General features: G+C 35.8%; 1 protein-coding gene across 1 annotated transcript in view; it reads right to left on the bottom strand.

Annotated features, from left to right (window-relative positions):
- The window catches only part of LOC149412733 (uncharacterized protein CG3556), a 68,053-nt gene that overhangs the window by 9,051 nt on the left and 45,370 nt on the right, over window positions 1-13,632 (bottom strand). The window contains exons 2-7 of the mRNA XM_089645002.1: window positions 9,265-9,386; window positions 3,972-4,078; window positions 2,973-3,220; window positions 2,130-2,290; window positions 608-812; window positions 220-358 (exon numbers count right to left, since the gene is read on the bottom strand). Coding sequence (XP_089501128.1) covers window positions 220-358; window positions 608-812; window positions 2,130-2,290; window positions 2,973-3,220; window positions 3,972-4,078; window positions 9,265-9,386 — 982 coding nt within the window. The remainder of the gene's footprint in view (window positions 1-219; window positions 359-607; window positions 813-2,129; window positions 2,291-2,972; window positions 3,221-3,971; window positions 4,079-9,264; window positions 9,387-13,632) is intronic.

Raw genomic sequence — 13,632 nt, 5'->3', positions numbered from 1 at the left:
AGGAAAATTTCGGTGTTTCTTGTAAGCGGTGATTCTTATTGAATTTGATTGTGACTTAGAGAGAAAATTCTACATGGTCATCATCAGTACAGTGACATCAAATTAGTTTTCAAAATTATGAAAAAAAAATTAATGTAATTTTTTGTCACTACTGGAAAAAACATATTTAGGATTAAATTGTGAAACTAGAAAACAATTATTATAAGAAGTATAGAATACCTTGGGGCCACCATGTAGAGATTGTAGTTGTCAGTGACGTTGGTTCCCACCCACAGGGTGTAGGTGAAGGACACATTCCTGACGTCAGATTCGTTGAAACGGGGGGCACCCACAGGGATACGAGGATAATCTGAGGGATCTGGCAAAAAATTAAAGACAATGTATATCAATTGTGTTTTAGTAAAACCCTTCAAGCCACAATTTTTGGGAATGTTGCTTTTTAGTGGTTTCATGTAGAATAGTCTTTCAAAGCAAAACATTTAAAAATAAATTTTGCTGATTAAGGCATTTTTAATACTAAAAACAAAATTAATGCATACATTTTTTTTAGATTATTTCTCAAAAACTGTAGATAAAATTAATCAACCCTAAAAAATAATTTTTTAACCATGAGCGTCCAGCAGAGGGTGGTCCGAGTGTGCGCAGCGCCTGGGAGCCGCAACCGTAGCCCCGGAGAGCGCTAGTGCTGCCTCCACCGTGGTGGGCAGGTCCCCGTAGCCCCCGCGCGGCCCCTGCTGCCCGGCCAGCCAGCGCAGCGCCCCCGAGCGGGACCACACCTGCGCTCCCAGACCGCCGTCCGTGTCCTCGAGGGCCTGTACAAACATAACGTACCTCATATTAGTTATGGTTATTAAAAATAATTTATTAATTTCATTTGGGAGGCGCGTATCCACATAGGTCGCCCCGAGAGGTTCACAGTGGCCCAGGAGGGCTTGTGTTGTGATGGAGGACTTAGCCAGTCCAAGAATTGAACATACTATACCTGGGTGGGACCAAAACGCTATGTTAACTCAGCCACCGACCGGTCAAGAGGAGCGACAAATACATGGTTAACGTTAGCCAACTATAATCCATGGGCATATAGATGGAAGGCGTAGAACATTATTATTGATAAGATTTGTGGTTGCATAGATGTTCATTTGTTGATAGAGCATATTAGGTGCATAATATGACCTACGTATTACACTGCCCTCAGTTTTCGAAAGATGCAAACTCCAAAAATCAGATATCTTGGTCTCATCATTGGGAACGGCAAATACAATATTACCCAACTGATAATTCAGGTGAGGAGGTCAATAAACGAGTATCGGTGTACATACACTTACTGAATTCATCGAACTTAAGAAGCCAATGTCGACCAATTATGCTGCTTTATAGAATTCACTGGTCGACAGCTGCCACTTACCTGAATGGAGGAATTTCCCATGTTCGCTGATGCAGCGGTTCAGTTAACGAATTAGAAGGCGTTGGAGTTTGAAATATATTCTACAACACAATATTGGAGTCCAACAGAGGACAAAACTCATCAGTGGTTTTATTTGGGATGAGGGATTTTTAGTAAAATGTGTAAATTTAGTTCATATAGTTCAGTTGACATTATTAATTTAATTAATAAACACTACGTAATGACATGTTGTCATTTCTCCATGCCTATGAAGAGCTGACGCGGTATGATTCTTCAGCAAAGCACAAAGCCATGACCGTAGTCTAACTCCTACAGAGGGAAAGATTGAAAGAAGATTAAGGACAGGCTGTTTCAACGAATTTGAACAATTCATTAAATTTCAAACGTAAAATTCAAGTTCTGTGAATGATATATTCAAGTGACTGTATTATTTTATCGTGGACCGGTTGTTTCACAGTACTTGGATAGTAACAGAAACAACTAGTATTGGAAAACACCGTATCTCATGGCTTCGATCCTTATGTGACTGATATGATTGCAACTGATGAGTTGTTCAAGTTGCAGTATGGAGTGTGAAGACTGCCCTGATGATAAAAAGCTTTCAAGGAGAGGAAACCCGCAGAAGAACTGAGAAATGATGAAGAAGAACAAGAAGGTGGCAAATGGGAAGGATACCAATAAGATTCGTGGGATGTTGGATGGTTCACCACGGTCCGGTACAGACCTGTAGGGCCAGTGCAGTGGCTCTGACGCTCCCAAAGCTGCCATCGGGGAGCTGCTGCCTGGCAAGCCCGGCAAGAGGGCGGCGCAGGAAGGGCTGTAGGCTACGGTGACGATGGTCGCGCACGATGCAGCGCAGGGCGACGAGTACCATGGCCATTGTATCTGCAAATATAATGTAAATATTGCAATAATCAACCAAATTTCTTCATAATAAACACCCACAAAACAACCTACAGTCAACAAAAATGAAGATGATGAAATCACACAGTTAACGAAGATGAAGATTAGGTCTATAAAGGTGAAGATGAGGAAATTACACAATCGACAAACCTGAAGATGTGGTCTACAAACATGAATATGAAGAAATCACAGTCAACAAATAGGAAGATGAAGTCTAAAAACAAGAAGATGTTGAAATAACAGAGTCAACAAAAATGAGGTCTTTAAACATGAAAATAAGATCCGATGTTGTGGAAGGCATCGCAACTCTTTGTTAAATCTTGCGTATCTGATAGGTAACTGAAGATGATGCGTAACTGCAATCTTCATGCAAATGCAATAATGCAAACGGGAAGCAAAATTCAGAGAAGCTTGTTTATGAGCTTTCTGTATCAGTAAAAATTGTTTTACCCGCGACGGAAAGCAAAATTACATTGCTGGACGAAAATCTGAATTTTCGTATAAAAGCTGGGAAAACTTGAAGAGCCGTAAAAAATACTGTAATACGTGGACTCTTACAACAACGTCCATTAACATTTCGTCATTCTTTCGCCTAACGCTTAGGTTACGTTGTGATAGGTTAGGTCAGGTTAAGCAAGGTTAGGTTAGCTAGTATATTTCATACCAATATTATGATCAGCCGGCGCACTGGCCGCATCCAACAATCGCCTGACTTGACGGCGCCTCACGCGCGCGCCAGCCGCGCACGCCGCCAGCAAGGGCAGCGCGAGGTCGTGCGCGTGCGCGGGCTCGCGGTGCAGCAGTGCGCCCACCAGGTCGTGTGCGTGGAACCGGCGCGGATCTCGGCACAGCGCCACGAGGGCCAGCGTGTACGAAGCCAGTTGGCGTGACGACACAGACGTCTCGCGGTGCCTGCAATTGCTCATACATTCTCTTAAACTGCGATAAAATTATTAAATTTATTTATTTTAAACACAAACAAAATGTTTACATAAAAGCATCAAACAATTTTTTTTATTTTTATTGGAATCAAAGCTTAATTTGTAGAACTCCATTTTAATAACAAAAATAAAAGCAATTTGATTTTTATTATAAGTGGAAATTATATAAATTCGTCGCCTATATGTGGCTTCACCGTAGTTTGATAATGCATTCAGGAGGCGAAACAGCTGTCACGAGTAATAATAACTAAATAGCAGAACTTAAAAAAATGTTTTTCTTTTCTTCATGAATAGAATAAAAATCTTATTGAATATATAAGAGTTTTTGTTTTCTTCATGAATTGAACAATAATCTTATGGAATATATAATAGTTTTTCTTTTCTTCATTAATTAAATAATAATCTTGTTTTTCTGTTCTTCATAAACTGAATAATAATCTTATGGAATATTTAGTAGTTTTACTTTTCTTCATAAATTGAATAATAATCTTTTTAAAGAAAAACTTAAAAAAGCATCAAACAAAATAAATCACTTTCGACATGTAATTTTGTGTAATTTTTTTTTTCATTTATTGGCATTGCATTTTGTGTATTTGTGAGTAAAGCAGGGTTAGAGTTATTGCTTCGACAAGGCGTCTTGTTATTTGTCACCAGCCTCGGCCAATCATAGGTCCAGTCTATTTTTGCTTGGCACCTTCCAATGAATGGCAATTAAAACTTACTTCCAGAGCAGCAACAGTATTTCTACCTCCAGCTGCTTGGCAGAGAGTTGCATCTCTAAGCTGGACTGGGAAGACTCCACCTCGTTGTTCTTAGATTCATTCGCCATCTGCAAATTATGAATAGATCATTCGAATTATCTGATTGCAAAAGCTAAAGCTGAAAAGTTATCTGGAAAACTCGATGCCTGAACAACGATAATACAATTTAGAGTGTCCATCAGACAAACCAGACAAAACCATATATTAATCCTCCCTCAATGAAACATTAACTCAAAACAGAACACATGCATTCATGCGGTTCACGTATTTTTACAAATAAAAAACACTTCATGTTATTCACGCAACTATTAATCTTGCTTTAACATTGTCCTTGCATTTTTTTTCTTTCTTGTTTCTTGCATTTCACAAGTAGGTACCTATCATTATCTGACTATACCCACGTGTGCGTGTGTGACATTTTACAACAGTAAAAGTGACTGTCAAATCAGTTTTATTGATGGAGCCTGTTTGATGAACATCGATAATATCGACTCAGGGTAGAAGGCCTGTGCAGTGAACATATTCGGTTCCCTCAGTGTGTTTCGTATCCAACCTGGATTTTATGGAAGCTTGTGCGTGAAATCATATCTCCTGTGAGTGAAATCATACCATCATCATCTTTGAAGAACATCAAAGGGGTAAGTCGGATTCCTCCCTTACTCCATGTTCACCATCTCCAACCATAGTTGTGTCAACTTCAAAGTTCACAATTAATATTTTACAGTCCACTCTTAATTCACCTATTGCGATCACACTTCATAATTATTATCGTCCCGTAAGCAATCGACAAAAAACAAATGCCTTGCGCAGAAAAGTTCCATACTGAGCTGCGCTTCAAACCCCTGCAACTCGGCTCATGTCGATTGCTTACTGACCCATATGATGACGGGCAAATTCAACTCGGCACACAAATTAAACCTAAAATCAATAAATTCAATTCACAAAATCCATAATATTACTCTACAGACTAAATCCAATCACTTCCCCTCCCTCCCAGCATCCCACTCACATAGTAGATTTGTAATTCGTTTGTAATCACACACCCATTATTGGTTCAGTTTTTAAAATATGTATTATATATTTACCATGAATACTAATAGTAATAAAATAAAAAAAGTAAAATGTAACCACTCGGTTGGAAAGAAATAAAGGAGAAAAATTTTAAATTTGGTTTTATTATAGTAAGCACGATGGAGTTTTCCACCATTTTAAAATCTCAAATGAAGCCAGAATCATAAAGACGTAAGTGAAGCAGCCGTGCACAAAAATATGCGGGGCAGTCCTAGTGTATTGGACAGACATACAGTTGAATTTGCCCTACCAAATCTCTAAAATAAAGTGGGAATCTTAACGACGTAAGTGATGGAGTCGTGTGAAAACAATATTCGGCGCGCAGACCGGCGTAATGGATGGAACTACGGTCGACTTTGTCCTACCAGGCCTAGAAAATCAATCTTTCCGTGGGGTTTAGTTTAATTATTTCTGATTAAAGTATTACTAAAATCTCAAATGTTTCTAGAGGGATCCTTCGGGAAGTTAGGTACTAATGCATCGTCTTGGAAAGTAAAATCTGGTGCTTACCGCTAATTTTATAGTCAAGTTTTCAAACCGTTTTAGATAAAATATTTTTACAATAAGGTCCTGTTTTTATTCATATTAAATATAAATAATTTACATCCGTAGGGATCCCTCTAGAAACATTTGACGTTTTAGTAATACGTTTATCCGAAATAATTAAAATGTGAGCGTCGAGCAAACCCCCGTTATTAGAATCTTATGTAGCCTTAAGTAAAATCTATCACGATCACAGACATAGGAATTAATAGACGAGAAGATAATGGCGAGGGGTAAAATCAACTGTTGAAGAACGAAGGGGGTTAAGCTGACTGTGATTCGTCAATAAATCAATCTGACAGTTAATAGGCATCTCGCATTATAATATCACCATTTAGTTCTTAAAAGTAAAATCTGCTTTTGAATGAATAGACATTTTTACATGGGAGCGCAAATTACTCGCCACGTTATGAACTAATTTGCGAAGACCAAATTCGGCAAAGTAAATTTCTTCTGTTTGCAGAGTCGTAGTTAGTTTCAGAGTAAATAGTTAAGACACTTTTACAAATGTTTCATAATTTACTTACCCCAGTAAACAACGATGAGCACACTTGAGAATCGCTACATTGTGATGTGATAGTATATGTTTCTAAAACTGATCCATATAATACGGTGTGAATAAGCTTAAAATAAAGTAAAATAATGCTTACTTATGGAATGTAATACGACAATTGGGTTTATTCTCTTTTCACATCTATTTTTACAAGTTTTCATATCACAAGTCAACATTTTGCCGTGTTATTTCGTAAAATGAACTGGTGATGCCTCGACCATAGTTCGCACAAGAATGATGACGTCACGTTTTCAAATTTCACTTGAGGCCATACGCGAGCCCAGCCGGCTCCAATGGAACCGGTATGGGGAGTGGGGAGAATACGCTTTTAATCACTTAGGGCAGGTCTACTAATATTCATATGTCTATGATCACGATTGTTTCTACCTATTCTAATTGATTTTAAACAAAAGTACCTAGTACTAATACAAAATTGAAACTAATTCTAATCTAACTACGATTTCCAAAAAAAATTAAGTTGATTTAAAATTGGACAACTGAAACTCGTAATAGACATACAGTTCATAACTGAAAAGATCCTTAACTTTTAACAAACCAACACTGAAACTGGGTCAACAGGAAGAAAAATAAATACAAGCTGAGATGTTTTTTTTTTTTTTTTTTTTTATATTTACTCCACACAGGAGGCCCTGAAGAAAATAATTTCCCTCAGGGCCTATGTCATCTTTGGGGATGCTGTGTGGAGGGTCTTTTTGTGGAGAGGAAGGAGTGAACATGGGTCTTGAAGAGTCCCATGTTGTAGGAGGGAGGAAACACAGAGGCCGGCAGTTCGTTCCACAGCCGAGCTGTTGAACTTAAGAACGAATCGTAGAAGCGACCCGTTCTCATGTGACAAGTGTCAACTGTGTACAAATGTTGGGCGCGCGTTTGGCGTGTATCCCGACTACGCACCGGTGCCGAAGGGATCAATGACGCTAGTTCCTCAGAGCATCTTCCATTGTAATACCGATGAGATTCAACATGTCGAATAACTTGCAGTAACTTAACATGATTATAACATCTGGCATCTGGGCTTTCGTAATTGCTTTGTCGGAATTCTTCCAAACTTTTTAAAACTATTGTATGTTTGTTTTTGATTGCTTGGCCGCAGAAAAATAGCTTTACAACTTGTAATGACAATGATAATATTGTTACAAGAATACATAGTTACACACATAGTTCACATTATCTAGCGATTCCGTTCATTCAATTTTGCTACTGACTTGCCTACCAATGGACAATAGACAATATCAACGGGAACATAACAAGTCAATCGGTTTAATTGTTGGCAGATGAATCATCTAAATGCGTCGATTGATTTTATTCATTTAACATATATATCCAGCTAACAATAAAAACACCCTAATATAATAGAACTTCTTCCTTCTTCTGGCGTTAGTAAGATTAGATTGTTAATATTAATTTCAGTTGTAAGTTGCTAAATATGTAAATACTCGTATATATGTCGTTAAGATAGTAGTTATAGGCCTTAGTCGTAAGTCACTAGATATAAGTCTTAGAGATAAGTCAGTAGTTCTAGTATTAACTATTTAAGAAATATATTTGTACAGCGCCCTTGGGTGATTTCTCACGAAAACGGCGCTATATAAATTAGCCAAATATTATTATTACTATAGTGAATGGCATAAGAACAAAGTGAAAAATGTGTTTTTTTAGTATTTCTACACTAATGAAGAGAACTAGCTCTTGAGTTTCGTGTATAAGAGTAAAAAATAATACTACAGAGTGTATGATAGTACAGGATGTGATAACATTATAAAATATAAATATGGTTCAAATGAAAGTACTGCATTTTTTATTTTTTCTTGAATACCTATAAAAATATTTTATCCCTTTGAAAATATAATTAATGTGCATTTTTTGTGCAGAAAATAGAGGAACTTGGATGTTATATTTATGTCTTATGACGGGTTGTTTTTTGAATATGAACAATTGATCAATTTTCAAAGTTGATTTTCAAATTCTGTGAAGGTTCTCTTGAAGTTCTGTTATTATATCATTATTGGCCAGTTGCTTCACAAAACTGAAATAATAACAACTTGAATAGAAACCTTCACAAAACGTTAAAATCAACATTGAAATTTGATGAATTGTTCAAATTCTATGAAACAACCCGTCCTTAATTATGAATTACGTTTTAATTGCTAATTACTTGTAATATTGAGTATTTTTAGAGATGTCTTCAATTTTTTGCAATTGAAAATTTTGAACAATATTGCCGAAGGGAATGTAGGTTGTTTTTTCAAAATTACTTTAATAATTTCCTAGTTGGTTAGTCAAAGTTTCCGCATATGTTTTATTGTATAATTTTTTGTGAAATATAATATTATTAGTTTTTGTACCACCTTTACAGGCTTTACAATTTTTTTTATATGCACCTCCCAATCCAATAATTCCATACAAATTAATGACTCGACTAGCGCGTCACGTACTGTTTAAAAATTTTTCTAACTTAATAATATTTCATAATCTAATAAATAGATAAATACATTTCCTAATGCGCTTGACAAATTCATACATGTGTTTGTTCATTTCATATATTGGTCTATAATTACACCGAGGTACTTTCTTTCAGTTGCTTGATTTAAAATAGTACATGTGGTATACTGCTAAATACGGTATACGTAGCATTAAAGTTACTCCCAGAAGTTAGGCTTGTTGTACCTACAGCAAGAGTGCTTGCATAATAACCCTTTCTACCTGAAATATCCCAAAAAGACATGACTCAAAGAAGAAATAGGTACCTCAAAGATGACACACCTCAAAGATGACTTACCTCAAAGAACACATACCTCAAAGAAGATATACCTCAAAGAACACATACCTCAAAGATGAAATAACTAAAAGATCACATACCTCAAAGAGCACAAACCTCAAAGATGAAACACCTCAAATATGACATACCTTAAAGATGACATAACTTAAAGAACACAAATCAAAGATGAAACACCTCAAAGATGACACACCTCAAAGATGACACACCTCAAAGATGACACACCTCAAAGATGAAATACCTTTAGTTAATTTAAGGAATGGCAAATTTACGGTAAAAAATAAATGGCAAACCTGCAAGGCGATGATGACTTTGTGGGTGTCATTTCCCCATCCCCAGTCAGGTTTCCTTTGGTCCTCCAGCCAGTGGAGAGCTGCAGCCGTGGCTTTCATGCGGTTAGCTTCTTCATGGCCATCTGAAACAATAAAAAAAACATATAATTAATCAATAATCATGACTCGGAAATAAATACGTTGTTTGCAGTAAACAACTACTGCCAGGGGCGGCACCACGAACGTCTGTGAATACCACATGGCAGAAGAGACGTATAGGCTCATCACAGCCATGACACGGGGTACGGTGCTATTAAACAACATGTTTCTTCAACATAAGCTTGGCGCTAGTAAAAACGTGAATGGCGCTGAATTATTGGTATTATCACTGCCTTGGATCCTTCGTGCCTTGACAAGTCGGCGCTCGGAGCAGACTGATTTCGTAGAATGCGTAGATATGTGATATGTTCCTCATTTGAAAGATAAATAATTATTCTTCACAATTTGTATCAAATATTTATACATTATTACATGGATAATATTTTAAAAAATGTAAAAGTGCACGATTACGCAATTCGGCATTTTTTCATCGACAGTTGAAAGTTAAAAAAATATTTATGTTTTTTTATTGTATAAACGGTATAAAAAGTAAAGTGACAGTTTTATTACTTATTACCTACACAAAAGGAATATGTTTTATAAATATCGAATTATTTCAAAATTATGGGCGTTCTGAGTCAAAATGTCCTGGTAGGATTTTTGTTCCATGTTTGATATTAAAAAAATATTATTTAGAAAGATCAATGTTTTTTTCAAATGCAAATATATGAGAGATAATTTAATTTAGTTTCTAAAATAGTATTTCTTTTAAAGACATCCTCAAAAATAAATAATTTGTAGCACATTTTAGATACCTAAAGAGCATTCCGAAATTTCAAGAAAATTCACCATGTCGTTGGTAAAAATATTTAAAAACCTGAAGGGTTAAGAGAACCTACCAAAGAAAATCTAAAGTGTTTCTTTTATTATTTTCATTATATTTGTTTGTGATCGAGCTGTTTCATGTAGACGTTGGTGGCCTATCCTCATTCAATAATCCCATTCGAGTTTAGTCTCATCTGACAGCTCATCAGCTCGTTGCCATACATTGGGGTTGGTATCACCGTACCATAGCAGGACTGCAAGCCTCGCTTGACAACTAAGGCTAAACAGTGTTAATCTGTGACCTAGCAGGTAAGTATGGTACTGAATATTATCTGCCTGTACAATATATAATTAAATAAGAATAATAACACATGTACATTTGTAGAAATGTATTGTATATTTGTACAGCGCCCTTGAGGTGATTTTGCCCAAATAGGCGCTATACAAATCATCCAAATATTATTATTATTTTTTTAAGATTTCTCAAATCGAGAAGCGGATACGGGTACCGCTACCCCGGGAACCATTTATTTGATAACCAACACCTCTGCCAAAGGTAACCCCAAGAGGTTCGCTACGTTTGGTGCCCGGGTTCATGGGGGTGAGGTTTGTCCAGATCTTGACGGTGTTGCCCATATCAAGAGAGACTAACTCAACCGGACTCTCTCGACCAATTGCCTTGTACCGCAGTTGGAGAGATGGATTCCTACGTCCGTCGTTTCTGCACACACCTACACGTAGAAAAATGGGGATTGCTAATTTATTAAAAATCTCTTCCAATTATTGGTAATCCGGTTAAAAGCGGGATTGCAGGCTTTTAACTGCCAATATATTATCACGATGTCGGAACGCGTGTGGCAACTGTGCATACTTTCACTGAATCAATAATAATAATTAAATAATAATTACACAATCGAATAGGTCAATTGCCGGATAAATCGCCTATCCATTCATTCACTTGGCTAGCTTATAAACTACGCAACGGATTATGATAGTTTCCACTAAAAATTTAAAGTTTTAAAATTTATAAACCTTATTATAATACCCATGTATTTATTATATGTAAAGTTTATACGGGCATTTACATTTACGCCAGGAGCACGTCAGCTAGTCTGCTAATAATATAATAATTTGTTGTGTTCGTACAAACAGGTCTTCAACTCGTCTTGGAAGGAGTTAATAAATAAGTGGTTCTTTTAGATTAATCAGGGATTTATTAATATTCGGTGACTCGATAGTCGACCTAAATAGTAGCTGGCTAATTGGAATCTGAAACAGTAAGTTTTTCTGAGAGCCTTACCACTGGCCCTGGCGACTACTGGCCACTGGCTCCATCTTGCGGACTTCCACGCAAGCTCTATGCACTGCCATCTGTGCGTGCATCTATGAAGCTCTTACTTCCCAACATAATAAAATAAATGAAATGAAAATACTTGATTTTTGGTAAATAATATAATTTTTATAACTGTACTGATGATGGTACGGAGGTACTGAAGCCGGTAGACAATAAAATTTATCAATAAAGTGACCAAAAACAAATATTTTCATTTAATTTATTTAAAATGTTAAATCACAATGTGTTTGCTTCTTTTGAAAAAAAAAAATTATAATTCGTCATTTTTAACAGCATTGAATGCTGTTCAGGGATAGTCGCTCTTAAAGGTAAACGTAACGTACGTTAAAATCTACGCGTTCAGATATGGCGTTAATTTCATTATTTTACGAAAGACCACTGTTTTCAAGTTACGGTTTAAAATATTATGATGAATTATTTGTTTGCGCCCGCACATACGCAATATGAACATTACCTCGGTTTTATATATTAATTTATTACATATTCTAGGGATAACTTACTTGAATGGTTTTGTAGGTAATAAATTAAAGTATTTAGTGTATGTACCAAATGTTATTATCGTCACTGATACGGTACAAGCTTTGTAGATAATTTTGCACAGTAAAAGCAACTCTATTACAGTCGGCACCGCGACTGAAACGGTACAGGTTTAGTAAATACGCGTCCCGATATGTTTTCCATGTGGGGATCGGCAGGGATTTATGAATCGTGTAAACCAGGTTTAAGAATCAAAACTTAAGAGGAAGGTACAAGCCAAAAATGTGTTTATTCTTGGTATGTCTTATATCGTCACGAATATAGGTAATAGACATTAAAATCGCTTGACAAACGGAGTCTAGAAACGCTCGATTTCAAGCACAAAGGTGGTTTTTATTTATTTTGAAAACAATTTTATAAGCAAAAAAGTTAACCAAAGGAAACTGTCACAGATAATCTTAGCTATAATATTGTATTTTTATTAGTTGTTTCTTTTATGTTATCATTCATAACTATTGAAGAAAATAATTTTTTAGAAGGTTCAATTTAAATTTTTAATTGATTAAATAAAATTTTATTTCAATTCTACTCAAAGGAAACTATGGGAAAAGTTTCAATTTATCTAAAGCATATTTTTTGGTATTCATCATATAAAGTTTATATGTAAACCAATTTTTTATTAATATTAATCGAAAATAGTGATTTAGTATCGAACTTTGCTTTAACCGTGGAATGCTAAACTACAAGCCTATGTAGAACCCAACCTTAAAAATCAGTCACAAATCCAAACGAATACCCAATCGTTTAAATAATTTTAAAAAATACCATGAAGTCGAATGCTTTGTAGGAATATCGTTAAATGAAAGTCCGTCTGGTACAAATCCAGATTTATGACTCCCGACATGTGAGTGCCTCCATTTACCTCTTCCTATCTTAAGCATCTATCTACCTGATCTATCCAATCAACAACTGTGTCCCTTCTAGTCCCTGATTTATCTAAACTTGATCCAATAAACCCTAACAAGCAGGACCTTCTGTCATCTCCCTATTTAATGGTATGCTTAAAAGAATTCATTATTTGCTCCTACATGGATGACGCTAATTTAATTATTTTGGGAAAAACACATTTTGCAAGTTATGCTTATCACTGATAAAATATTGCCTTTTTCGAACGAATCGAGTTTTTATACGGATAAAACTATGTATTCATATTTATATACGGTATGCACTACACTATGTACAAGCGCAAATAAACAGTTCGTCTTAGTGTTTTTTCCAAAAATAAAAAGGCATCAACGATGTCACCGGAAACCAAAATTTAATTAACATTTTTCCAACAAATAATGTCAGTAGTTGAAGATATGTCAGAAATTGCCAGCAGTGAATTTCACTTTTAAAAAGAACCTAGTTTGTAATTTAGGCAGAGCAAAGGAATGAATCGGGGTACCTACAGCAATTAATTATATTTACTAAGTTATATTTGTTAAATAATTGATTAAATAATACTGCTACATACAGGTTGAAAACATAGCGAAACCTTTTAAATTCACCGCGAACGAATTCCAATGTGTGAATGTTGTAGCGCTAACATTGTACATTTAATTTTTTAAGCGAATACATTCCAGACGCATTGG

Source organism: Hesperophylax consimilis, chromosome 22, assembly GCF_061612785.1.
Source record: "Hesperophylax consimilis isolate HC1 chromosome 22, BYU_Hcon_1.0, whole genome shotgun sequence".
NCBI lineage: Eukaryota > Metazoa > Arthropoda > Insecta > Trichoptera > Limnephilidae > Hesperophylax > Hesperophylax consimilis.
Note: the sequence above shows the minus strand (reverse complement) of the source record. Positions and strands in the feature narration are given on the sequence as shown.